Below are 27,461 nucleotides of genomic sequence, written 5' to 3' on the forward strand. Positions count from 1 at the left end.
GAGGTGTCAGTCTCTGCTCTGATTGGTCAGAGGTGTCAGTCTCTGCTCTGATTGGTCAGAGGTGTCAGTCTGACCTCAGGTCTGTAATCGGATCACTGCTGTCTGGTTAGAGAACAAAGAACTAAACTAAGCTGCTGAATCATGTGTTCTGCAGCAGAGTCAGTTTATTATTAATATACTATTATTATTGTTAATTTATTATTATATTATTATTAATATACTATTATTATTGACTGAGTAAGAGGGAAAGTTATTGGTGTCCTCTATAAACACCATGACAGCTTCTGTCCACTAGAGGGCGCTGATGACATGTTTACACTGAAGAACCGTTCAATCTGTTAGAAGGCTTCATTCTTATACATTTAACAAGGTTATTGTTATACATGATTAAATCAGGAGGACCTATGGAAGCCCAGAGGGGTCACATGATTAAATCAGGAGGACCTATGGAAGCCCAGAGGGGTCACATGATTAAATCAGGAGGACCGTATGAAATTATTAAAATTAAAGTGTAAAGAGTCCGACTGCAGTTTGATTCAGTTCTTCTTCTCTAAATAAAGACATGTTAGTCCCTCTGACTTCCTCTCCGTCTCTGGATCTGTCTGTCCACGCCTGGACGTCCATCATGGAGGACATGTCTCCGTCAGGACATCATGTCTCCGTGTGGACATCATGTCCTGCTGTCTTTAGTCCTTGAGACATGTGAACCAACTGCTGTATTTAAGTTGCACATGTTAATAAACGATCTGATTTATATCTGATTCTTGAATCGTGTTTTTATTCTGAAGAGTGTCTGGTTGGACTCACTAGAGGACGGGTGATAAAGAGGAGCAGCAGTGGTCCCCCGTGCTGTCCTGTCTCCAGTCTCCTGTCCTATCTCCTGTCCCCCGTCTCCCGGGAGACAGGTGAGACATCGAACACGGACCGGACAGATGAACGACTTGGTGTGGAAAATAAAATAAAACAAGTAAATAACGAGTGGGTATGAAATGAATCAGAGTTTATTAGATAGATGTGTTGCCGTAGCAACATGAATAATAACCATAAACAGATTCACGTGAATTAAAGCACATTTTAAACAGGAAGTCACAGAGATGAAGAGTTTGTGACTGAATCTGTGCAGAACATCAGAACACAGTAACTCTGACCTCTGATTGGCTGATTGGAAACCTCCATTATTATATAACCTCCAGCCAATCACAGCTAGTCCTTACATCAGCAGCAGTAATAATTATACAGATAACAATAATAATAATAAAGAAACAACAATAAACAGCTTATTAGATGATTTTGGCCCCAAATCACAGATCAGCTCTTCATTCTGAGAACATTTAAACATTAATAATAATTATTAGTACTTCAGTTATTGATTCAATAAACTCTGATATCCAGCACAGAATGATTTAAGGAATAATCATATGGAAAATATTTCTCTACATATTTAAAGCTGATTGACATAATCAATGATAAATATAAGTCTGGCTTTAAAAGCTCACTAGTTCCTATTAAACATGTAAATCTTTGAAAACAACTTGTAAATATGTTGTAATATAACTGTTCTCAGAGGATTGAAGTGTTGGTTGAGGACGAATTGATCCAGATGTGGCGCTCTGTTTTTAATATATTCAGTGGTTCATATTCTCAGATCTGCTCTCTGGTGGTTTTGTTGTTTCTGAAAATGAAAAATAAATGATTCCTAAACTTTCCTGAAAGATTTGACTTGAATCTAAACGTTAAATATGAGAAAATCCACCTGAAAACAAACCAGTTCAGACCTGCAGCCGTGGACGATGTCATAGTAACAATGACGTCATAGTAACAATGACGTCATAGTAACATATTTCATCATCACATCACGTTGAACCTCAGAATTATGAATATTATTTTAATATTAAAGACTGCAGAGAGGCAGAAACACATCTGGAAGGTTTCATTCAGACGGTCTGATGGAGCAGATCTACAGGAACATGGGGAGGACAGGGGGACGTTTCCTGTCTGTGGCGAACATTTCCTGTCTCTGGGGAGGACAGGGGGACGTTTCCTGTCTCTGGTGAGGATAGGGGGACCTTTCGTGTCTCTGGGGAGGACAGGGGGACGTTTCCTGTCTCTGGTGAGGACAGGGGGACGTTTCATGTGAGTAAGGCGTCCTGAAGGCCCGACAGCCGGCAGCTCTTCTTCCACATGTCGGCCTGCAGCTCGAGGTCGTAGGACAAGTAGGACGACTGCGTCTTCCGGCCGTTGTACAGGTAGCAGCCCCCCACCCCCTCCATCTCAGCAGCAGCTGCAGCGTAGATGGCTATGGATGCTCCTTGCGCTGGAGTCTGAGGACACATGGAGACATATAGAGACAGATGGAGTCACATGGAGACACATGGAGACAGACAGAGACAGATGGGAACACATGGGAACACATGGAGACAGATGGAGACACATGGAGACAGATGGAGACAGATGCAGACAGATGGAGACAGATGGGAACACATGTAGACAGATGGAGACACATGGAGACAGATGCAAACACATGGAGACAGATGAGTCACATGGAAACGGATGGAGACACATGGAGACAGATTTAGACAGATGGAGACACATGGAGACAGATGCAGACAGATGGAGACATGGAGACGGATGGCGACAAATGGAGACACATGGAGACAGATGGAGACACATGGAGACAGATGGAGACACAGAGACAGATGGAGACATGGAAACATATGGAGACAGATGCAGACAGATGGAGACAGATTGTGACACATGGAGACAGATTGTGATACATGGAGACACATGGAGACAGATGGAGTCACATGGAGACAGATGGAGTCACATGGAGACAGATGGAGACAGACAGAGACAGATGGAGTCACATGGAGACACATGGAGACACATGGAGACAGATGGAGAGAGATGGAGACAGATGGACCAGAGGTAGTCTGTTATGCGAGTGAACTCTCACCCTGAACAGGATCTTGGCCACCGGTCTCTTCAGCATCTGAGCGAGGCTCCACAGGTTGTCGTAGAGCGCCGTGTCCACCATCCCCGGATCCACCGCGTTCACCGTCACCGAGCAACCGGCCGCCGTCAGCTGGTCCTGTAGGTAGTAGGCCAGCAGCACCAGAGCCAGCTTACTCTGGGCGTAGGCTCCATGGGAGCTGTAGCACACCCTGGGGGGGACATCATCTCATATCAGGTCTATATTGTAGCAGGTGCTGACAGAGAGAATGTTTTCTTCATCATGAATGGAGATGATTCAGAGCCATGCTCAGACCTGTTGGAGGACATGTCGTCAGGCAGAACAACGCTGGCAAAAAACTAAAATTCACTGAAAGTAGGTTCACAAGCTCAGAAACACTTTATGGAGTTTAAATTAATTTTGGTTCTGTTATAATATATCAATGAACTTCATAAATAAATGGGTAAACTTTCAAATTAAAAAAATGTAAAGTCCCTGAAACCTGTTGCACCAGCTGGTCTTTACTAAACCTGGTTCTAACTGCATGTTAGTCTTTAGGGTGGACTTCATGTCAGGACAGGCCCCAGTTTCAACCAAGTCCAATATAAACCAAGTCCAGTCTTAACTAGGTCCAGTTTCAACCAAGTCCAATATAAACCAAGTCCAGTCTTAACTAGGTCCAGTTTCAACCAAGTCCAATATAAACCAAGTCCAGTCTTAACTAGGTCCAGTTTCAACCAAATCCAATCTTAATGAGACCCCGTTTTAACGAGGCCCTCTGACTCCACCCCTTCAGTACTTCAGCCGTCCTCCCCGTCTCTGTCCTCTCACCTCCTGTTCAGGTCATCCATGTGGATGACTCCAGCGTAGTGCGTAGCGGAGGACATGTTGATGATTCTGGAGCATCGACCGGGCCGTCCGGACTTCTTCAGCAGGTCCAGCAGCAGGTTGGTGAGCAGGAAGTGACTGAGATAGTTCAGACAGAAGTGGAACTCAAAGCCGTCCTCCGTCTGTCTCTCAGGGACCATCATGGTTCCGGCTGGAGGACAGGACACCGGGGACAGACCGTCAGTCAGGGACACACGTGTGAGTATGAGTGAGTGAGTGAGTGTGAGTGAGTGTGAGTGTGTGTGTGTGAGTGTGCGTGTGTGTGTGTGTGTGTGTGTGTGTGTGTGTGAGTGTGTGTCAGTGAGTGAGTGTGTGAGTGTGCGTGTGTGTGTGTGAGTGAGTGAGTGTGTGTGAGACTGACTGAGTGAGTGTGTGTGTGCGAGTGTGTGTGTGAGCGTGAGTGAGTGTGTGTGAGAGTGTGTGTGTGTGTGTGTGTAGTACCGTTGTTGACCAGCACGTGGAGTGGGAGTCCTCTGCTTTTAAACGTCTGGACAAACTGATGCACTGATTTCAGGGAGGTCATGTCCACGAAGATGAACTCAGCTGTGAGTAGGAGACAGACACGGATATATATCTATATAGATAGATCTATATCTCCATATAGAAATATATCTCTATGTCTCTCTTTAGACACCATATAAAGCAAATCTCCAGAACTGCCTTCTTTCATCTACGTAACATTAATAAAATCACCTGCAGCTGATCCAAAATGCTGCATCAAGAGTACTGACGGGATTTATCAAGAGAGATCATATTTCTCCAGTTTTATCTTCTCTTCACTGACTTCCTGTTAAATCAAGAATAGAATTTAAAATTCTCTTGATGACTTACAAAGCTCTACATGACCAGGCTCCATCATATCTTAGAGATCTTATAGAACCATATAATCCTAGCAGAGCACTTCTCTCTCAGTACGCTGGTCTACTTGTGGTTCCTAGAGTTTCCAGAAGTAGAATGGGAGGCGGAGCTTCAGTATCCAGGCTCCTCCCCTGTGGAACCAGCTCCCAGTTTGTGTTGGAGGGGCAGAAACCCTCTCTAGCTTTAAGATTAGACTCAAAACGTTCCTTCTTGATAAAGCCTATAGTTAGGGCTGGCTCAGGTAGACCTGAACCAACCCTTAGTTATGCTGTTATAGGCCGAGGCTGCTGGAGGACCTCGTTACATGCTGAGCTTCTTTTCTTTCCTCCTCCTCTTTAACTGACTCATACCTCACCATCTTCTTCTCTCCCATAGTTTGTTCTTATTATCTGTTGTCTCCATTCAGTTCCTTCACTCGTATAGTTTCTGTTCTTTCTTTTCCAGATGTCCCGTCATGGAGCTGCATGTCTCTGCTCTGTCCTTGTCGTCTCCACCAACAGTTCTTATCTTGTATCTCTATGCTGTCCTTTTCTCTCTCTGCTCTCCTCTCACCCCAACCGGTCAAGGCAGATGGCCGCCCACCTCTGATCCTGGTTCTGTAACAGAGGCTCCGCCCACCTCTGGTCCTGGTTCTGTAACAGAGGCTCCGCCCACCTCTGGTCCTGGTTCCGTTAACAGATGCTCCGCCCACCTCTGATCCTGGTTCTGTAACAGATGCTCCGCCCACCTCCGAGTCTGGTTCTGTTGACAGAGGCCCCGCCCATCTCTGATCCTGGTTCTGTTAACAGAGGCTCCGCCCACCTCTGATCCTGGTTCTGTTAACAGATGCTCCGCCCACCTCTGATCCTGGTTCTGTAACAGATGCTCTGCCCACCTCCGAGTCTGGTTCTGTTAACAGATGCTCCGCCCACCTTCGAGTCTGGTTCTGTTAACAGAGGCTCTGCCCAACTCGGAGTCTGGTTCTGTTAACAGATGCTCCGCCCAACTCGGAGTCTGGTTCTGTTAACAGATGCTCCGCCCACCTTTGAGTCTGGTTCTGTTAACAGATGCTCCGCCCAACTCTGAGCCTGGTTCTGTTAACAGATGCTCCGCCCACCTCTGATCCTGGTTCTGTTAACAGAGGCTCCGCCCACCTCTGGTCCTGGTTCTGTTAACAGATGCTCCGTCCACCTCTGATCCTGGTTCTGTAACAGAGGCTGCGCCCACCTCTGGTCCTGGTTCCGTTAACAGATGCTCCGCCCACCTCTGATCCTGGTTCTGTAACAGATGCTCCGCCCACCTCCGAGTCTGGTTCTGTTGACAGAGGCCCCGCCCATCTCTGATCCTGGTTCTGTTAACAGAGGCTCCGCCCACCTCTGGTCCTGGTTCTGTTAACAGAGGCTCCGCCCACCTCTGATCCTGGTTCTGTTAACAGATGCTCCGCCCACCTTTGATCCTGGTTCTGTAACAGCTGCTCTGCCCACCTCCGAGTCTGGTTCTGTTAACAGATGCTCCGCCCACCTTCGAGTCTGGTTCTGTTAACAGAGGCTCTGACCAACTCGGAGTCTGGTTCTGTTAACAGATGCTCCGCCCAACTCGGAGTCTGGTTCTGTTAACAGATGCTCCGCCCACCTCTGATCCTGGTTCTGTTAACAGATGCTCCGCCCACCTCTGAGCCTGGTTCTGTTAACAGATGCTCCGCCCACCTCTGATCCTGGTTCTGTTAACAGATGCTCCGCCCACCTCTGATCCTGGTTCTGATAACAGATGCTCCGCCCACCTCTGATCCTGGTTCTGTTAACAGGGGCTCCGCCCACCTCCGAGTCTGGTTCTGTTAACAGAGGCTCCGCCCACCTTTGAGTCTGGTTCTGTTAACAGATGCTCCGCCCAACTCTGAGCCTGGTTGTGTTAACAGATGCTCCGCCCACCTTCGAGCCTGGTTCTGTTAACAGAGGCTCCGCCCACCTCTGATCCTGGTTCTGTTAACAGATGCTCCGCCCACCTCCGAGTCTGGTTCTGTTGACAGAGGCTCCGCCCACCTCTGGTCCTGGTTCTGTTAACAGAGGCTCCGCCCACCTTTGATCCTGGTTCTGCAACAGATGCTCTGCCCACCTCCGAGTCTGGTTCTGTTAACAGATGCTCCGCCCACCTTCGAGTCTGGTTCTGTTAACAGAGGCTCTGACCAACTCGGAGTCTGGTTCTGTTAACAGATGCTCCGCCCAACTCGGAATCTGGTTCTGTTAACAGATGCTCCGCCCACCTCTGATCCTGGTTCTGTTAACAGATGCTCCGCCCACCTCTGAGCCTGGTTCTGTTCACAGATGCTTCGCCCACCTCTGATCCTGGTTCTGTTAACAGATGCTCCGCCCACCTCTGATCCTGGTTCTGATAACAGATGCTCTGCCCACCTCTGATCCTGGTTCTGTTAACAGATGCTCCGCCCACCTCTGATCCTGGTTCTGTTAACAGATGCTCCGCCCAACTCTGAGCCTGGTTCTGATAACAGATGCTCCGCCCACCTCTGATCCTGGTTTGGTTAAACAGAGGCTCCGCCCACCTCTGATCCTGGTTCTGTTAACAGAGGCTCCGCCCACCTCTGATCCTGGTTCTGTTAACAGATGCTCCGCCCACCTCCGATCCTGGTTCTGTTAAAAGATGCTCCGCCCACCTCTGGTCCTGGTTCTGTTAACAGGGGCTCCGCCCACCTCCGAGTCTGGTTCTGTTAACAGAGGCTCCGCCCACCTTTGAGTCTGGTTCTGTTAACAGATGCTCCGCCCAACTCTGAGCCTGGTTGTGTTAACAGATGCTCCGCCCACCTCTGATCCTGGTTCTGTTAACAGATGCTCCGCCCACCTCTGATCCTGGTTCTGATAACAGATGCTCCGCCCACCTCTGATCCTGGTTCTGTTAACAGATGCTCTGCCCACCTCTGATCCTGGTTCTGTTAAGAGGCTCCGCCCACCTCTAATCCTGGTTCTGTTAACAGAGGCTCCGCCCACCTTTGAGTCTGGTTCTGTTAACAGATGCTCCGCCCAACTCTGAGCCTGGTTCTGATAACAGATGCTCCGCCCACCTCTGATCCTGGTTTGGTTAAACAGAGGCTCCGCCCACCTCTGATCCTGGTTCTGTTAACAGAGGCTCCGCCCACCTCTGATCCTGGTTCTGTTAACAGATGCTCCGCCCACCTCCGATCCTGGTTCTGTTAAAAGATGCTCCGCCCACCTCTGGTCCTGGTTCTGTTAACAGGGGCTCCGCCCACCTCCGAGTCTGGTTCTGTTAACAGAGGCTCCGCCCACCTTTGAGTCTGGTTCTGTTAACAGATGCTCCGCCCAACTCTGAGCCTGGTTGTGTTAACAGATGCTCCGCCCACCTCTGATCCTGGTTCTGTTAACAGATGCTCCGCCCACCTCTGATCCTGGTTCTGATAACAGATGCTCCGCCCACCTCTGATCCTGGTTCTGTTAACAGATGCTCTGCCCACCTCTGATCCTGGTTCTGTTAAGAGGCTCCGCCCACCTCTAATCCTGGTTCTGTTAACAGATGCTCTGCCCACCTCTGATCCTGGTTCTGTTAAGAGGCTCCGCCCACCTCTAATCCTGGTTCTGTAACAGATGCTCTGCCCACCTCCGAGTCTGGTTCTGTTAAGAGGCTCCGCCCACCTCTAATCCTGGTTCTGTAACAGATGCTCTGCCCACCTCCGAGTCTGGTTCTGTTAACAGAGGCTCCGCCCACCTCTGATCCTGGTTCTGTTAAGAGGCTCCGCCCACCTCTGATCCTGGTTCTGTTAACAGATGCTCCGCCCACCTCTAATCCTGGTTCTGTAACAGATGCTCTGCCCACCTCCGAGTCTGGTTCTGTTAACAGAGGCTCCGCCCAAATCCGAGTCTGGTTCTGTTAACAGATGCTCCGCCCACCTTCGAGTCTGGTTCTGTTAACAGAGGCTCCGCCCAACTCCGAGTCTGGTTCTGTTAACAGATGCTCCGCCCAACTCTGAGCCTGGTTCTGTTAACAGATGCTCCGCCCACCTTTGAGTCTGGTTCTGTTAGCAGAGGCTCTGCCCACCTCTGATCCTGGTTCTGTTAACAGAGGCTCCGCCCACCTCTGATCCTGGTTCTGTTAACAGGGGCTCCGCCCACCTCCGAGTCTGGTTCTGTTAACAGAGGCTCCGCCCACCTTTGAGTCTGGTTCTGTTAACAGATGCTCCACCCAACTCTGAGCCTGGTTCTGATAACAGATGCTCCGCCCACCTCTGATCCTGGTTTGGTTAAACAGAGGCTCCGCCCACCTCTGATCCTGGTTCTGTTAACAGAGGCTCCGCCCACCTCTGATCCTGGTTCTGTTAACAGATGCTCCGCCCACCTCCGATCCTGGTTCTGTTAACAGATGCTCCGCCCACCTCTGATCCTGGTTCTGTTAACAGATGCTCCGCCCACCTCTGATCCTGGTTCTGATAACAGATGCTCCGCCCACCTCTGATCCTGGTTCTGTTAACAGATGCTCTGCCCACCTCTGATCCTGGTTCTGTTAAGAGGCTCCGCCCACCTCTAATCCTGGTTCTGTAACAGATGCTCTGCCCACCTCCGAGTCTGGTTCTGTTAACAGAGGCTCCGCCCACCTCTGATCCTGGTTCTGTTAAGAGGCTCCGCCCACCTCTGATCCTGGTTCTGTTAACAGATGCTCCGCCCACCTCTAATCCTGGTTCTGTAACAGATGCTCTGCCCACCTCCGAGTCTGGTTCTGTTAACAGAGGCTCCGCCCAAATCCGAGTCTGGTTCTGTTAACAGATGCTCCGCCCACCTTCGAGTCTGGTTCTGTTAACAGAGGCTCCGCCCAACTCCGAGTCTGGTTCTGTTAACAGATGCTCCGCCCAACTCTGAGCCTGGTTCTGTTAACAGATGCTCCGCCCACCTTTGAGTCTGGTTCTGTTAGCAGAGGCTCTGCCCACCTCTGATCCTGGTTCTGTTAACAGAGGCTCCGCCCACCTCTGATCCTGGTTCTGTTAACAGATGCTCCGCCCACCTCTGATCCTGGTTCTGTTAACAGATGCTCCGCCCACCTCTGATCCTGGTTCTGATAACAGATGCTCCGCCCACCTCTGATTCTGGTTCTGTTAACAGATACTCCGCCCACCTCTGATCCTGGTTCTGATAACAGATGCTCCGCCCACCTCTGATCCTGGTTCTGTTAACAGAGGCTCCGCCCACCTCTGATCCTGGTTCTGTTAACAGAGGCTCCGCCCACCTCTGAGCCTGGTTCTGTTAACAGATGCTCCGCCCACCTCTGATCCTGGTTCTGTTAACAGATGCTCCGCCCACCTCTGATCCTGGTTCTGTCGGAGGTTTCTTCCTGTTAAAGGGAGTTTTTCTTCCCTCTGTTGGAGGTTTTTCTTTCTTAAAGAGGAGTTTTTTCCTCCTAGTTTATGTGGGAATTGTTGAATTGATGAATTTTTGAATTGTTGAATTGATGAATTGTTGAATTGATGAATTGTTGAATTGTTGAATTGATGAATTAATGAATTGTTGAATTGATGAATTGTTGAATTGATGAATTGTTAAATTGTTGAATTGATGAATTGATGAATTTTTGAATTGTTGAATTGATGAATTGTTGAATTGATGAATTGTTGAATTGTTGAATTGATGAATTGTTGAATTGATGAATTGATGAATTTTTGAATTGTTGAATTGATGAATTGTTGAATTGATGAATTGTTGAATTGTTGAATTGATGAATTAATGAATTGTTGAATTGATGAATTGTTGAATTGATGAATTGTTAAATTGTTGAATTGATGAATTGTTGAATTGATGAATTGTTAAATTGTTGAATTGATGAATTGTTGAATAGTTGGTTTCTCTGTATAATATTGAAAAGTCTTTCTGTAAAGACTTTAATGTGTGATAATGAAATAACCTATGTTGTGATTTGGCGCTTTATAAATAAAGTTGAATTGATTTGAATTCCAGGTGACGACCTCATGAAGCTGACTGAAAGAATCCCAAGAGTGTGCAAAGCAATATATATTTATGTTATATATATATATATATAAAACGCAGACGTGTTGACAGACGTGTTGACAGACATGTTGACAGACGTGCTGACAGACGTGTTGACAGACATGTTGACAGACGTGTTGACAGACGTGTTGACAAACAGACATGTTGACAGACATGTTGACAGACGTGTTGACAAATGTGTTGACAGACGTGTTGACAGACGTGTTGACAGACGTGTTGACAGACAGACATGTTGACAGACATGTTGACAGACGTGTTGACAGACGTGTTGACAAACAGACATGTTGACAGACATGTTGACAGACGTGTTGACAGACATGTTGACAGACATGTTGACAGACGTGCTGACAGACGTGCTGACAGACGTGTTGACAAACAGACATGTTGACAGACATGTTGACAGACGTGTTGACAAATGTGTTGACAGACTTGTTGACAAACAGACATGTTGACAGACATGTTGACAGACGTGTTGACAGACGTGTTGACAGACGTGTTGACAGACATGTTGACAGACAGACATGTTGACAGACATGTTGACAGACGTGTTGACAGACGTGTTGACAAACAGACATGTTGACAGACATGTTGACAGATGTGTTGACAGACATGTTGACAGACATGTTGACAGACGTGCTGACAGACGTGTTGACAGACGTGTTGACAAACAGACATGTTGACAGACATGTTGACAGATGTGTTGACAGACTTGTTGACAGACATGTTGACAGACATGTTGACAGACGTGCTGACAGACGTGTTGACAGACGTGTTGACAAACAGACATGTTGACAGATGTGTTGACAGACTTGTTGACAGACATGTTGACAGACGTGTTGACAGACGTGTTGACAGACAGACATGTTGACAGACATGTTGACAGACGTGTTGACAGACGTGTTGACAAACAGACATGTTGACAGACATGTTGACAGATGTGTTGACAGACTTGTTGACAGACATGTTGACAGACATGTTGACAGACGTGCTGACAGACGTGTTGACAGACGTGTTGACAAACAGACATGTTGACAGACATGTTGACAGACGTGTTGACAGATGTGTTGACAGACAGATGTTACCTGTCCCTCCACATCCCTCCTCATGAATCTTGCTGACAGCTGATGCTCCTTCTTCTCTCTCGTTGCCAGCTGATGAAGATCAGAAACACTTTGTAGGAAAATGGCCAGCAGATCATCTGATTCACTGATTTACTGTCTGTTTACTTAATGTGATCAATCAAAGCTTTATTTAAAATCATCACTGCAGGGAGATGATTGACAGGTCTGGTCACAGAGATGGTTCCTGATTTTAGACTGAAATATAAAACTTTTACATAGTTTGTCTGAATTCAGACTTTAGATTTGGTTGAAGGTTGCAGATCATCGAGGTAAAGTGGAAATATAATGTAACATAATATAATATAATATAATATAATGTAATATAATATACGTCTGCTCATTGTTAACAATAAAAAACAAGAAGCAGGAAACATGCACGTATTTTAAAATAAAAGTGTTGTATGTGAGGAGGCTGTGATTGGTCAGGAGCCTACCTATGATAACATGCATGCCAAGGCTGGTCAGGTGTCTCGCTGTCTCATAACCCATCCCTCTGGTACCACCCGTCACTATGGCAACCCTTCCATTCTGTTTGGATAAGACTGTGTGGGAGGAGAGAGGGACCGCATCAGAAGTAGTCTTTTATTTATGTCTTTTTTTATACTGGAATCAGATTTTCTGTCTTTGGAAACAACAGTTTACAGGTGGTTAGATCACAGACCTTAAAGATGTCATGTGACAGGGAGGAGCTAAACATCCAATCAGAGCAGCTCAAACTCCACCTGTTGCTCCTTCACAGCTCAACTCTGATTACAATCAATACATTAACTAATATTTAAACAAAAAGAAAGTCAGAAACAGTTTGATACTAAAGACTAGAGAATGTGTTTTTACCAGTTTTCAGCTCTTTTAAGAAAAATAAACATGTAACTTGTAAGTGATGAATAGTTCATAATCTATTATGTTAAAGGTCCAGTCTGTGGAAATAGGTTTGTAGAAGAGTGCCGAGTCAGGTTTATTTTCTATTTTTATGAAATGAGCGAGTTTTATTTCTTCATCATCAGATCAATTAAAGAGCTGAAAACTTCCGCTAAGTATTCAACCAACAGGCTCAACTGAACAAATATTTACTTTCTTATTTCCTTTATAAATTTGTACCAAACTGCTCATAACTTTCTTGGAATTCTGTTTGAAATGTACCAAATATCAGCTGCTTTTAGTCAATTATGATTAAAGTTTCCATAAAATGAGCTGTGAAATATTACTTGCAGATCAATAAACCGTGTTTCCCTGTGAAAGATGGATGATTATAATTCATAATGTTGTCACACAACGACGGGACATGAAGCAGGAAGGACAGTGATTAAAACAAAATCTTTACTTTTATCAACTTCTTTTACAACATCGTTTTTATGTGCCGACATTTAAAAACTTAATTTACAGTCAAAGCTGCAAAAATGAAATCATTATTCATTATAAAATGATTAATATGTCTGACTAACAGGCTTTAAAACGTTCCTTCTATCATCAGTTCATTCTTCCAGAGGTGCTGATGAGGAGACTGATTTTACCCTCTTAGCATGAAGCAGTGTTCAACAGCTAGACGGGCTTATTTATTATATTCTATATTATTTTATAACATTATTTAATTCATATTTAACATTTGTTTATTTCATTACACGAACAGAAACGTAATAAGACGGAAGAATTTGGCCCAAATGCAAACATCAGTGTTATAATTTAATCACTATGGCAACAGATGCTAAAATGCTGATAAAGCACATATGTCGTCATGGTTACCATCTTAGCTCAGTGTGTTAGAGCTCGTCTGAGGCCTCGGCGAAATGTCGCTTGGTGGGCGTTTGTTAATAAGCAACTGGACACGTTACATGTTTGACCTGATGGTGGCGCTAGATGGGAGGTCAGAGGTCACCGCAGCGTGGGGAGTGCACCAAGTTTCACACCAATCCCATGAACTGTTATCAAAACAGTTGAAGTCACGGACATCCATCCTCAGGGAATCGTGTATAGCTGCAGAATCGTCATGGCAACGCAGCCCAGTTACACTGCGCTAGCTGTTTCCACGGCTCCTGGTTTTTATGCTAAGCTAAGCTAAAGCTCCGCAGAGATCCTTCAGACTGACGTATTAAAACCTTCTCATGTGACTGATCAGCTGTTTCTCTAAAAGACGACCACTTCTGTTCAAGACCAACGTGTTCACGTGTTCTACTACACGTATGTAGTGTAGTGTGTATTATAGTGTAGTGTAGTGTGTAGTTTGTAGTGTAGTGTGTATTATAGTGTAGTGTAGTGTGTAGTGTGTATTATAGTGTAGTGTAGTGTGTATTATAGTGTAGTGTGTATTACAGTGTAGTGTAGTGTGTAGTGTGTATTATAGTGTAGTGTGCATTACAGTGTAGTGTAGTGTGTAGTGTGTATTATAGTGTAGTGTGTAGTGTGTATCATAGTGTAGTGTAGTGTGTAGTGTGTATTATAGTGTAGTGTAGTGTGTAGTGTATAGCTTGTAGTGTAGTGTAGTGTGTATTATAGTGTAGTGTAGTGTGTGGTGTGTAGTGTAGTGTAGTGTAGTGTGTATTATAGTGTAGTGTAGTGTGTATTATAGTGTGTAGTGTAGTGTGTATTATAGTGTAGTGTAGTGTGTAACATGTGGCGTGTAACATGTAGCGTGTCGGCCACGCAGCGAGCAGCATTAATAAAACTCAGTCACTCCATCGGAGCTCCGAACCCTCCGCCAGCCTCCCAGACGTCGTCCAGCTCGTCCTCGCAGGCCTCCGGGTCCAAGTGGCTCCGCGAGTTCTCGTACAGGAAGACCTGCTGGTCCACCAACGCCGGAGAGATCCGGTTCCTCTTCCCACACAGAACCGCCCCCGAGGAACTGAACAGCCGGTGGCAGGGAACGCTGGTGGCGGGAACGCACCAGTACTTCTGCAGCACCTTGGGCAGGGTGGGGAACAGAGGGGCGTGACTGGACCACCACAGCAGGGGGTCCTCGTTCAGACCCAGAACCCGCTGGGACTTGTAATTGCTCAGCTCCTCCACCACCTGAGCGTGCAGCTCCTCTTGACTCTGGTCCGCGTCCGACTGGCAGAAGATGGCGGCCAGAGGGTTGTCCTGGGCCACGCTGCCGGATGGCTCTCTGGACGGCGCCTGGATTTTGCTCGGCGGCTCGTCGCTCGGCGAGAAATCGAGGCTCCGCTCCGAACTCTGCTTCTCCAGGAGAGCTTTGGCCTCCTCGATGATGGTGTTCTCCACCTTGGAGCGCTCCACCGTGGACAGGAAGGGCAGCTTCTTGTAGCGAGGATCCAGGAAGGAGGCAATGTTGAGGAAGGTGGAGATCTCCTGGGCCAGCTGGGAGCGGTGGGAGTAGGTGCTGGACAGGACCTTGGAGATCACCTCTTTGGTCATGCTGACCTCCTTCAGGTCTGTGTCTCGAACTCTCAGGGTGGTGTTCAGTAACATGTGCAGAACCGGTCTCACCATGCTGATGGTCGGGTACCGGCAGGCGGCGATCATGTCGGCCACGGCTTTGAAGGGCTGCAGGACGTCGGTCAGACCCTCCAACAAGGCCCAGTCCGGCGCCTGGAAGGAGCAGTGATGGCCGCTGCTCTCCGTGAGCGTTGCCGTGATGGCGACCTGCTGCTCCTTCAGTCTCTGCAGCATGGCCAGCGTGGCCAACCAGGACCGGCCCCGGTCCGAGATCAGGGCGCTCTCAGGCAGGCCGTGCTGCCGCTGCTTCTCCCGCATCGTGAACACGGTCGGCTCTTTGAAACGATCCACCAGTTTGCGGCAACACGCCAAGAAGCCGTCGACCCGCGGCAGCCGGAAGGCTTCGTCCACGGCGCGGTTGACGGTGTGGCCGAGACACGGCATCTCCACGGACATCTCCAGCAGCGAGCAGGCCTTCACGATGTCCACCGACCCGTCGGTGGTCGCGCCGCTGACTTTGTGGGTGATGCCCCACTCCACGAAGGCCTCGTACATCGCCCGCGTGACGTTCTCCGCCGTGTCGTCCTCCTGCACCTCGAAGGTTTTCAGGCACTTGTTGGTCATCGCGAAGCCGGCGGCGCTGCTGTAGTTGACGGCGTGAACGGAGAGAGAGATGTAGGTTCTGTTCTGGGTCGGGCTCTGCCACAGGTCGGTGGTGACGCCACAGTTCACCACCGCGGCCAGCTCGCTGAAAACCAGGTCGCGGGTCCGGCAGTACATCTGAGGAACCATCTTCAGCGCCAGGTGGTTCCTGCTGGGAGGAGAGTATCCCGGGTCCACGGTGCTCATCAGGCTCCTGAAGGTTGGTTCTTCCACCACGGAGACGGGGTACAAGCCCTCGCAGACGAACTTCAGGATGCCGACGGTCAGCTCGTTGTGCCGTTTGTTCTCATAGTCCGAGTTCTGCCTGAAGGTGGAGTCCTGCGGCGGTTGTTGGACCGGCAGACCCGCCGGCTCCGTCTTGATTCTGGAGAACGCGGCGGCAAACACGCCGCGCATCTGATCAGAGTTACTCTTGACGAACTCGCTGAACTCCAGCGGGTGGTTCTTCTCCAGGTGGTAGGAGAGGTTGGAGGTGTTGCCCGAGTACGCGATCTGGCTCATGCAGACGCGGCAGTAGATGCGCTTCCAGTGGACGATGCAGCCGTCGGCATCTGTGTCGAAGCCAAAGTACTTCCACACTTTACTCTTCGCTCGCGGGTGAGCCACCAGGTTCAGGCCCGAGCACGAAGGTCCCGAGTTTCTGTCCTCCATTGGTTCCTCGGTACCCGACCCAGCGGGTCTTCACTTACTGACACCTACCGAGAGCAGTGACACAAACATGAGCACGATGACAGAAACATCTGAGCTGGGACACGTTCAGATCAGCAGGACGTCGGATACGTTCGGCCGAGATGCTGCAGCCGTTTTTCAGGGACATCTTAAACGTTCCTCCAGCAATTTTCTAAAGTTAGTTTTTGTTTTAAAGTCGTGTTCACTTTAATGATCATTTTATCAGCTACAATTAAAGCAGATCACAGCTGGCTGTGTTCAAGAATGGTCTGCTGTACTTGCTCACCTATGATGTAATATTATGGGATTAAATCTGTCAACCAGAAATTATCATTAACATTATGACAAAGAGCTGTAATGTATAACCCTGTTTCTGAAGAAGTAACGCTGTGATTAATGTACAATAAATATCTGCTCATTTTGAATTTGATGGCAGCAACATGTTTATAAAAAGTTGGACAGGATCAACAAAAGATGGAAAAGTTGTGTAAAGATAAAAAAAAAAAAAACACCTGGTGGAACATCTGACAACTAATAGACCAAATACAACATATCAAATGTTGAAACTGAGAATTTATTGTTTTATGAAAAATATCTGCTTTTTGAATTTGATGGCAGCAACACATCTGGCAGCAAAGACTGGAAAAGTTGTGTAACACTAAAAAACACCTGGTGGAACATCTGACAACTGATCAAGTTACCATGGCAACAGATCAGTAACATGATTGGGTATAAAAAGACGATTTCAGAGAGACATAGTCTCTCAGCAGTGAAGATGGGGAGAGGTTCACCACTCTAAAAGACTGTGTTGGAAAATAGTTCAACAATCTAAGAATAATGTTCCTCAACGTAAAACTACAAAGAATTAGTGGATTTCATCGTCTACGGTTCATAATATCATTAAAAGATTCAGAGAATCTGGAGAAATCTCTGAACACAAGGGACAAGGCTGGAAACCAATATTGGATGGTGGTGATCTTCGGGCCCTCAGGCAGCACTGCATTAAAAACACACTATTCTGGAGTGGAAATCACTGCATGGGCTCAGGAACACTTGTGAAAACCATCGTCTGTTACACAGTTAGTTTGAACACGTTTACAGAGTGTTGTTAAAACAAGAGCTGATGCAGCTCAGTGGGAAACATGAACCTGTCCCAATCTGACATCCAATTCAAAACGAGAAAATATTTTTATAAAACTATAAAATGTCTCAGTTTCAACATTTCATATGTTGTCTTTGTATTTTATATCAAATATGAGTTTATGTGATTTAATAATCATTACATTCTGTTTTTATTTACATTTATCAAAGCATCACTACGTCTTCAGAAAGCGTTTGTACATCTGTCAGTTTAATATGAAGAGCAATGAATGACGTCTCTAATGACAATCATCTATTGAAATGATTTCTCTGCTGTGGAGGATGAAATTAGATCTTCTCCCTCCAGATATCAGTTAGTTTTGTAAACATGCTCTCTGAATATAAATCTTGAAACCGTGAAACCACAAAACAAGTCAGGCTGTAAAAGTGGACTTTCTGCTCTGAAATCATCCAGTCAGATTTGATCTTTTGGATTTTCCACATAAACAACAAGTTGGGAAATCCCCGATCACGCGTTAAGCTGCACACATTCTACGGTAGATTATGAGTCTAAACCTCCAACAGCCTCCTCGTTGTGCTCCACTATTCTCCTTCTGCAGTCACATGACACAACTTCTGGTTGCCGGCTTTAAATCTGGAGGAAATTCTCATTAAAACAAAGACGACGCAGAAAACTTCATCTGAACGAGTCAGGTCCATTCATGGAACACCATAAACATTGATCAACATCATAAACTACCATAAACATTGATCAACATCATAAACTACTATAAACATTGATCAACATCATAAACTACTATAAACATTGATTAACATCATAAACTACCATAAACATTGATCAACATCATGAACTACCATAAACATTGATCAACATCATAAACTACTATAAACATTGATCAACATCATAAACTATCATAAACATTGATTAACATCATAAACTACCATAAACATTGATTAACATCATAAACTACCATAAACATTGATCAACATCATAAACTACCATAAACATTGATCAACATCATAAACTACCATAAACATTGATTAAGACCGTTAACTCTGATAAACACTGATTAACTCTGATAAACATCAATTAAGTCTGATAAACATCAATTAAGTCTGATAAACATCAATTAACTCTGATAAACATCAATTAACTCTGATAAACATCGATTAACCTGATAAACATCGATTAACATTGATTAACATCGATTAACCTGATAAACATCGATTAACATTGATTAACATCGATTAACTATGATAAACGTCAATTAACTCTGATACACATCAATTAACTCAGATAAACATCAATTAACTCTGATAAACATCAATTAACTGATAAACGCGGATTAACTCTGATAAACATCAATTAACTCTGATAAACATAAATTAACTGATAAACACGGATTAACTCTGATAAACATCAATTAACTCTGATAAACATCAGTTAACCTGATACACATCAATTAACTCTGATAAACATCAATTAACTCTGATACACATCAATTAACCTGATACACATCAATTAACTCTGATAAACATCGATTAACCTGATAAACATCGATTAACCTGATAAACATCGATTAACCTGATAAACATCAATTAACCTGATAAACATAAATTAACTCTGATAAACATCGATAAACATTGAATAACATCGATTAACCTGATAAACATCGATTAAGTCTGATAAACATCAATTAACTCTGATAAACACGGATTAACTCTGATAAGCATCAATTAACTCTGATAAACACGGATTAACTCTGATAAACATCAATTAACTTTGATAAATGTCAATTAACTCTGATAAACACTGATTAACTCTGATAAACATCAATTAACTCTGATAAACGTCAATCAACTCTGATAAATGTCAATTAACTCTGATAAACACTGATTAACTCTGATAAACATCAATTAACTCTGATAAACGTCAATCAACTCTGATAAATGTCAATTAACTCTGATAAACACTGATTAACTCTGATAAACGTCAATCAACTCTGATAAATGTCAATTGACTCTGATAAACACTGATTAACTCTGATAAACGTCAATCAACGCTGATAAATGTCAATTAACTCTGATAAAACACCAATTAACTCTGATTAACATCAATTAACTCTGATTAACATCAATTAACTCTATAAACACGTCCCTGCTCTGCTGGTTTCATATTTCTCCACATTAATAAAGTCTTGATCATTAATCAGACGTATTCTCCAGCTGGAAGATCCATCAACATCTTCATTCATCATCATCACCTTCATTCATCATCATCATCTTCATTCATCATCATCACCTTCATCACCACCACCTTCATCCATCATCATCACCTTCATCCATCATCATCACCTTCATTCATCATCATCTTCATTCATCATCACCACCTTCATCCATCATCATCATCATCATCATCATCACCACCTTCATTCATCATCATCATCTTCATTCATCATCACCACCATCCATCATCATCACCTTCATTCATCATCATCCTCATTCATCATCACTACCTTCATCCATCATCATCATCATCATCATCATCATCATCACCACCTTCATTCATCATCATCATCACCTTCATCCATCATCATCATCACCTTCATTCATCATCATCACCACCATCCATCATCATCACCAACACCATCCATCATCATCATCACCACCACCTTCATCCATCATCATCGTCACCACCATCCATCATCATCATCACCACCATCCATCATCATCATCACCACCGTCATCACCACTTTCATTCATCATCATCATCACCTTCATCCATCATCATCATCATCACCACCATCCATCATCATCATCATCATCACCACCTTCATCCATCATCATCATCATCACCACCATCCATCATCATCATCACCACCGTCATCACCACTTTCATTCATCATCATCATCATCACCACCATCCATCATCATCATCATCACCACCTTCATCCATCCATCATCATCATCATCATCATCACCACCATCCATCATCATCATCATCACCACCTTCATCCATCCATCATCATCATCATCATCATCACCACCACCTTCATCCATCATCATCATCACCACCACCTTCATCCATCATCATCACCACCATCCATCATCATCATCGCCACCTTCATCCATCATCATCACCACCACCTTCATCCATCATCATCACCACCATCCATCATCACCACCATCCATCATTATCATCACCACCATCCATCATCACCACCTTCATCCATCATCATCATCACCACCTTCATCATCATCATCATCATCACCACCATTCATCATCATCATCATCATCACCATCATCATCACCACCATCCATCATCATCATCATCACCATCCATCATCATCATCATCATCATCATCACCATCCATCATCATCATCACCACCTTCATCATCATCATCATCATCACCATCATCATCATCACCACCATCCATCATCATCATCATCATCACCATCCATCATCATCACCACCATCCATCATCATCATCATCATCATCATCATCACCATCAATCATCATCATCATCATCACCAACATCCATCATCATCATCACCACCATCCATCATCATCATCACCACCATCCATCATCATCATCATCATCATCATCACCATCCATCATCATCATCACCATCCATCATCATCATCATCATCATCACCATCCATCATCATCATCACCACCATCCATCATCATCATCACCACCATCCATCATCATCATCATCACCACCTTCATCCATCATCATCATCACCACCTTCATCCATCACCACCTTCATCATCATCATCACCACCTTCATCCATCACCACCTTCATCATCATCATCATCATCATCATCACCACCTCTTCTATCTAATAAATACATGGAACTCTAATTCATTTATTCCACATTAGTTTGTTCTGGTGATTTCAACACTTCGCTGCTTCAGGATTTTACACACATTCACTTTAACGTGAATATGTGAGAACGTCCTAATTAATACGCCAACAGTAACTTTAACTGTTATTTGTCTGAGTATTTTCACATCACGTCTGTTCTTCAAATGACTTAGAGATTATTTTGCTTTGGATTTGATTTTTGAAGCCTCAAATTCTGTGAACATTCAGTGTTAAGTTGAGACAGATGTCTCAGTAACCATGACACATATATAATAATGATAAATACAATAATATACACTTTAACAAAAAGTTGGAGGTTTGTTAAATAGAAACCTGCTGTTAAATCAGACATGTCAGCTCCTCTAATGTTGGCTCGACTCAACATGACACATCATCAGCTGTTCTCTGTAAACATAGTTACTGTCAGTCACTGGATTCTGTTCAAATATTCTACAATTTAACAACGCACTGACTTTTTCAAAAACCATGAAAGAACATTTGAGTATTTCTATTAAAACCTGTTGTTCTGGTGAATTCGGCCCACATGTGATCACCTCACAGCGGTTCTTCATATTATTGGATGTCTCTTAGTGTAGCTGCCGTTATGTTGTTAACAGATTATAAAGAGACACACCGAGTGAATCTCACATTAAACTCCGAACTTCTTGAGTTTGTCATGTCAGAATTAAGCCGAACTGACGGCAGCAGCTCCAACATCACACAGATCAAACCGCATGTCTGTAGATATTTCACTTCTGTCAATAAACTGGAGAACAACATCAAATACTGACATGTTCTGACGGAGTTCGGACAAACAGCAGATATATTTTAAATGAGAACTTTTAAGATCGCAGACAGCCAGACAGGAAGTGACGTTAGTGGGACATCAGTGGACCTGACCTGGGAGGGTGAAGGATCGGTTGAACATCTGGTAGAACAGAACTTTCATCCCGCACAGGTACAGTCTGATGAGCGGAACCAGCACCGACATGAGCCACATCCTTCTGCTTCCGTCCGAACAGCTTCCGACTCCGTCTACGCTTCACGTTAATGAGTCCGGGTAGGCGACGGCGCACTACAAATCTGTCTGTGGTTCCGCCCTCCAGCAGACGCGTCACCGGATGGAAACAGTCCGGATTTAAAGCAACAAATCATGATTTCATGCTTTTCTCTTTATTACAGAAGAGTCTTTGGAGGCTAATGCTGTGTAAAATTATTATACAAGGGGAGATTGTACTTCCAGTTTAACACGCCTGCACAATGGGAGTAACACAACTTAAAATGATGAAACATTACATAATTGTTATCAAAAAAAAGTATAAATAACTGTAAAAAAAAGTCTTTACTTATTCAAAAACTATCAAAATAGGATTTGTGGAACTTCCTGATCAGGTGAGGTACCATTTAAAAAAGCGGTAATTAATGACTGTATTGGTGGTTAATACATTAAATTAGGTTAGGTTAGGTTAGGTAGTTACTTTATTAATCCCCGAGGGGAACTTTTTTTTCGCTACAGCAGCATACAGAAGCAATAAGGTAATAATAGAATAATAGAAAGCAATAAAATAGCAGTAAAAATATAAAATATAAAATGCACAGTATATACAGTATATACAGTACAGTATATATCTATATATATTATATACAAACAACCAAGAACACAGACAACAGTGTTATTGTTATGTGATGGATTTTGCCAGAGGTGAGTTATTGTACAGTCTTATTGCGGTCGGCAGGAATGATCTCCTGTATCTGGAATGATCTCCTGTATCTGGAATGATCTCCTGTATCTGGAATGATCTCCTGTATCTGGAATGATCTCCTGTATCTGGAATGATCTCCTGTATCTGTCCTTGTGACAACGGAGCTGGAGGAGTCTTTATGAACTAGTTATAATATATTAATAAGAAAAACTTTTTAGTTGCCAGGTTTGGTAAAATGTTCTCGAATCTCTGGAATGAATAAAAACACACTGAAACCACTGAATTCAGCCTGTAAAATAAAAGAAGTCTCTCTGTGCAGGATTTTAGTTGTAGAATGTAAATTCCCAAATTCTCAGAAAACACATCAATCACAGCAGATAAGAATCAGATTACATGGAGCCTTGCAGCTTTCAGCACATCAGACATATGTGTGTGATTAATAATCAGTCGACTCTTTCCTCTTATTTTACAACCACTGGTGCCTCTTAAAAATGTGAATTAAATAAGTATATAATTCATTTTAATTATAGTTTAATATCCAGAAAAGCAGTGACGGTGTAGAATGGAAATAAATACAGAATGTGATGATTTGTAAATCTCATTAACTCATATTTAATGTAAAATAGACCAAAAACAAAATATAAAATGTTGAAACTGCCATTTTATTGTTTTATGTTAAATATCGGCTCATTGTAAATTTGATGCAGCAACACATCTCTAAAAACTTGTGACAGGATCAACAAAAGATGGAAAAGTTGTGTAAAGATTTTTTTTTTTAAAAACCCCACCTGGTAGATCATCTGACAACTAATGAGGTTACCATGGCAACAGTTCAGTAACATGATTGGGTATAAAAGATGATTTCAGAGAGACAGAGTCTCTCAGCAGTGAAGATGGGGAGAGGTTCACCACTCTGAAAGACTGTTGGAAAATAGTTCAACAATCTAAGAATAATGTTCTTCAACGTAAAACTACAAAGAATTAGTGGATTTCATCGTCTACGGTTCATAATATCATTAAAAGATTCAGAGAATCTGGAGAAAGCTCTGAACACAAGGGACAAGGCTGGAAACCAATATTGGATGGTGGTGATCTTCGGGCCCTCAGGCAGCACTGCATTAAAAACACACTATTCTGGAGTGGAAATCACTGCATGGGCTCAGGAACACTTCTGGAAACCATCATCTGTTACATAGTTAGTTTGAACACGTTTACAGAGTGTTGTTAAAACAAGAGCTGATGCAGCTCAGTGGTGAATGTGAACCTGTCACAATCTTATTGAGTTTACAAATCATCACATTCTGTTTATTTTACATTTTAAACAGCGTCACAACGTTTCTGGAAACATGGTTGTACATTTTTATGTATTCATCACTTCAACATGAACCTAAAAGCTCATCAGCTCATATCTTTGACTTCAAACACGGACAACATCGGACTGACTGAACTTCTTCCTCAATATTAGTTTTGATGAATCATCTTATAAAGATGGCCGGATGTCTCCAGACAAATCAATCTACCACCAGTCATTTCTGATGTCACATTTTTGATGGAGGAAATATTTAAATATTGATCAGTGGCTCAGTTTCAGAGAGGCATCTTACTGAAACAGGAAACACAGGCTTGAATATTGGAGTCAACAGGAAATACAGCGTATTGATTGACCATAAAAAGCATGTGACCATGACTGACCCAATCACAGCGTGAGTGTTCCCTCTGATGGGATCCGTCACAACTGGACCACAGATGTGGAAGTAATAAAACGTCTTTGTTTGTTATCACTCAGTGAGGTGGGAAGTCAATCTGGATGAATCAATATCTACTATTGTATCATTAATCATAGAAACTCATTCATTCATCTGGGGGGGAGGGGGGGGGGTCATGTTCTGGTTTCAGGGTATTTCTGACATTTGGGTCATCTCCTGATCAGAAGCAACGTTTCCTCTTTACATTTTTGAACCACAGTTATCTGCTGTATGATTCTGAGGTTTGACAAATGATCTTCAGGCAGCTTCATCAAAGAAAGTATTCACTGTTCCTCCCAGAACCTCAGCACAATAAACAGCCTCCAGCCTCCTCCAATATCCTCCTCCAACCTCTGTCAACGGTCTGTTTCCTGAACTCTCTGAAGGAGAGAGTGAACCCTCTCCTGAAGAAATCCCCCCTCAACCCGTCTGAAGTAAACAACTACAGACCGTCTCTCTTCTTAACTTTCTTTCTAAAACTCTGGAGTGAGCTATCTTTAACCAACTCTCCTCCTATCTCCACCATAATAACCTTCTTGACCACCAGTCTGGTTTCAACAGACCACTCAACAGAGACGGTCCTCCTTCTGTCTCTGAGCAGCTTCACACTGATAGAGCAGCCTCTCTGTCCTCTGTCCTGATCCTTCTGCTGCATTGGACACAGTGAACCACCAGATCCTTCTTTCCTCCTTCAGGACCTCGGTGTCTCAGGCTCTGCTCTCTCCCTGTTCTCATCCTACCTCAACGACCTCACCTACCGGGGAACTTGGAGAGGATCTGTGTCTGAACCTTGTCCTCTCACTACTGGTGTCCCTCAAGGCTCCGTCCCGGGTCCCCTCCTCTTCTCTCTACACCGACTCTCTCGGCTCTGTCGTTCACTCACATGTCTTTTCCTACCACAGCTATGCTGATGACACCCAACTGATCCTCTCTTTTCCAGATCTGAAACACAGGTAGCAGCATGAATCTCTGCCTGTCTGACTGACATCTCTCAGTGGATGTCCTCACACCACCTGGAAATCAACCTCCACAAGACCGAACTGCTCTTCCTTCCAGGGAAAGACTCTCCCACCCTCGACCTGACTACTACCTTCAACAACTCTGTTATCCCGACCCTGACTGATAAGAACCTCGGAGACACTCCACAGTCAACTCTCTCTTACTGCCAACATCACTGCAACGACGCGTTCCTGTAGATACATGCTGCACAACATCAGGAGAATACGTCCTCTTCTCACTCAGGAGGAGGTGCAGGTTCTGGTCCAGGTTCTGGTCCAGGCTCTGGTCCAGGTTCTGGTCATCTCATGTCTAGACTACTGTAACTCCCTCCTGGCAGGTCTACCTGTTAGTACCATCTGACCTCTGCAGCTCATCCAGAATGCAGCAGCTCAACTGGTCTTTAACCTCCTAAATAGACTCACACTACTCCGCTCCTCCTCCTCCTTCTCCTCCTCCTTCTCCTCCTCCTCTGCTCCCTTCACTGGTTACCAGTAGCTGCCTGCATCCATTTCCAAACATTGGTACTTGTGTACCGTGCTGTGAACAGATCGGGTCCAGTCTGCATCCAGGACATGGTCCAACCTTACAACCCGTTCACTCTCCTCTTCCTCCTTTATCTTGAACAGTAGAACTTTAGTATCTTAAAATAGAACTTACTGATAGAACTTTATAGTTTGGCTTTCTGGAAGAAATTATATTTTCTTGATTCTTGTTGTTCTGGTTTGAACCCTCATGTTGAAATGAACTTATTGTAAGTCTTTGGATAAAAGAGTCAGAAAAATGAAATGTAATGTAACCTCCTCCTCCAACAGCCTCCTCCAACCTCCTCCAGCAGCCTCCTCCAACCTCCTCCAGCAGCCTCCGCCAGCCTCCTCCAACCTCCTCCTTAAACCTCCTCCAACCTCCTCCAGCAGCCTCCAGCCTCCTTCAACACCAGCACCCGTGGTTCTCCTCAGCGAAGCTGATTGGCTGGATCGACTGTGTGACGTCCGAGGCTCTACACAGGATGGCCAAACCTTCGACAGCTGATCTCCGAGGAACGAACTAGGTTTCTTCGTACAGGTGATACCCGAGGCTCGACACTGGGCGGAAGGGCTGGGTCGACTGTGTGACGCTTGAAGCTCGACACAGGATTGCCAAGATTGCAGCAGATGATCTCCGTGGAACAATCTGGAATCTTCTTCGTTCAGGTGAACGGCAGGTAGGCAGGAAACAAAACGGGAGTCAGAACCGGAAACTCTCAATGAAGAGCCAGACGGACTTACGGTGCTACCATGCAGGTAAACGGACAGACTGACGGAGAGCTGATGGGAGACCGGGGTATTTGTATCAGCGGGGTGATCACGGAGATGAGGCACCGCTGTGCTGACGGAGAACGATGAGTCAGTGGGCGGAGCTTGGAGGAGGATACTGCGAGGAACACAAACAAAACACAAGCACGTGGCAAACAATCACAAACAGACAAGCACACATGAGGAGAGGTGATCGGGGGAACAGAGGGAAAC

At 44.6% G+C, this 27,461-nt stretch overlaps 3 protein-coding genes across 3 annotated transcripts in view; 1 reads left to right on the forward strand and 2 right to left on the reverse strand.

Moving 5' to 3' along the window:
- LOC138213937 (ankyrin repeat domain-containing protein SOWAHC-like) overlaps window positions 1–761 on the forward strand; it is a 2,903-nt gene extending 2,142 nt beyond the window's left edge. The window contains exon 1 of the mRNA XM_069175265.1: window positions 1–761. This exon is cut by the window's left edge and continues 2,142 nt beyond it. The gene's annotated coding sequence lies outside the window, so the exon portion shown is untranslated.
- Window positions 762–979: 218 nt separating this feature from the next.
- Window positions 980–22,574, reverse strand: dhrsx (dehydrogenase/reductase (SDR family) X-linked). Its single transcript, XM_069175227.1, has 7 exons — window positions 22,410–22,574; window positions 12,248–12,355; window positions 11,775–11,843; window positions 4,280–4,381; window positions 3,782–3,989; window positions 2,954–3,161; window positions 980–2,321 (listed from the first exon to the last, which is right to left on the reverse strand). The coding sequence occupies exons 1-7, from the start codon at window positions 22,507–22,509 to the stop codon at window positions 2,130–2,132; spliced, it is 987 nt and encodes a 328-aa protein (XP_069031328.1). The 5' UTR covers window positions 22,510–22,574; the 3' UTR covers window positions 980–2,129.
- LOC138213911 (E3 SUMO-protein ligase ZBED1-like) lies at window positions 13,109–22,498 on the reverse strand. Its single transcript, XM_069175226.1, has 2 exons — window positions 22,410–22,498; window positions 13,109–16,558 (listed from the first exon to the last, which is right to left on the reverse strand). Exon 2 carries the CDS (start codon window positions 16,512–16,514, stop codon window positions 14,478–14,480), a length of 2,037 nt encoding a protein of 678 aa, XP_069031327.1. The 5' UTR covers window positions 16,515–16,558; window positions 22,410–22,498; the 3' UTR covers window positions 13,109–14,477.
- Window positions 22,575–27,461: the final 4,887 nt, after the last annotated feature.

The sequence above is a fragment of the Embiotoca jacksoni genome, unplaced genomic scaffold (assembly GCF_022577435.1).
Source record: "Embiotoca jacksoni isolate LCO1_2020_lvr unplaced genomic scaffold, fEmbJac1.0.p SCAF_65, whole genome shotgun sequence".
NCBI lineage: Eukaryota > Metazoa > Chordata > Actinopteri > Embiotocidae > Embiotoca > Embiotoca jacksoni.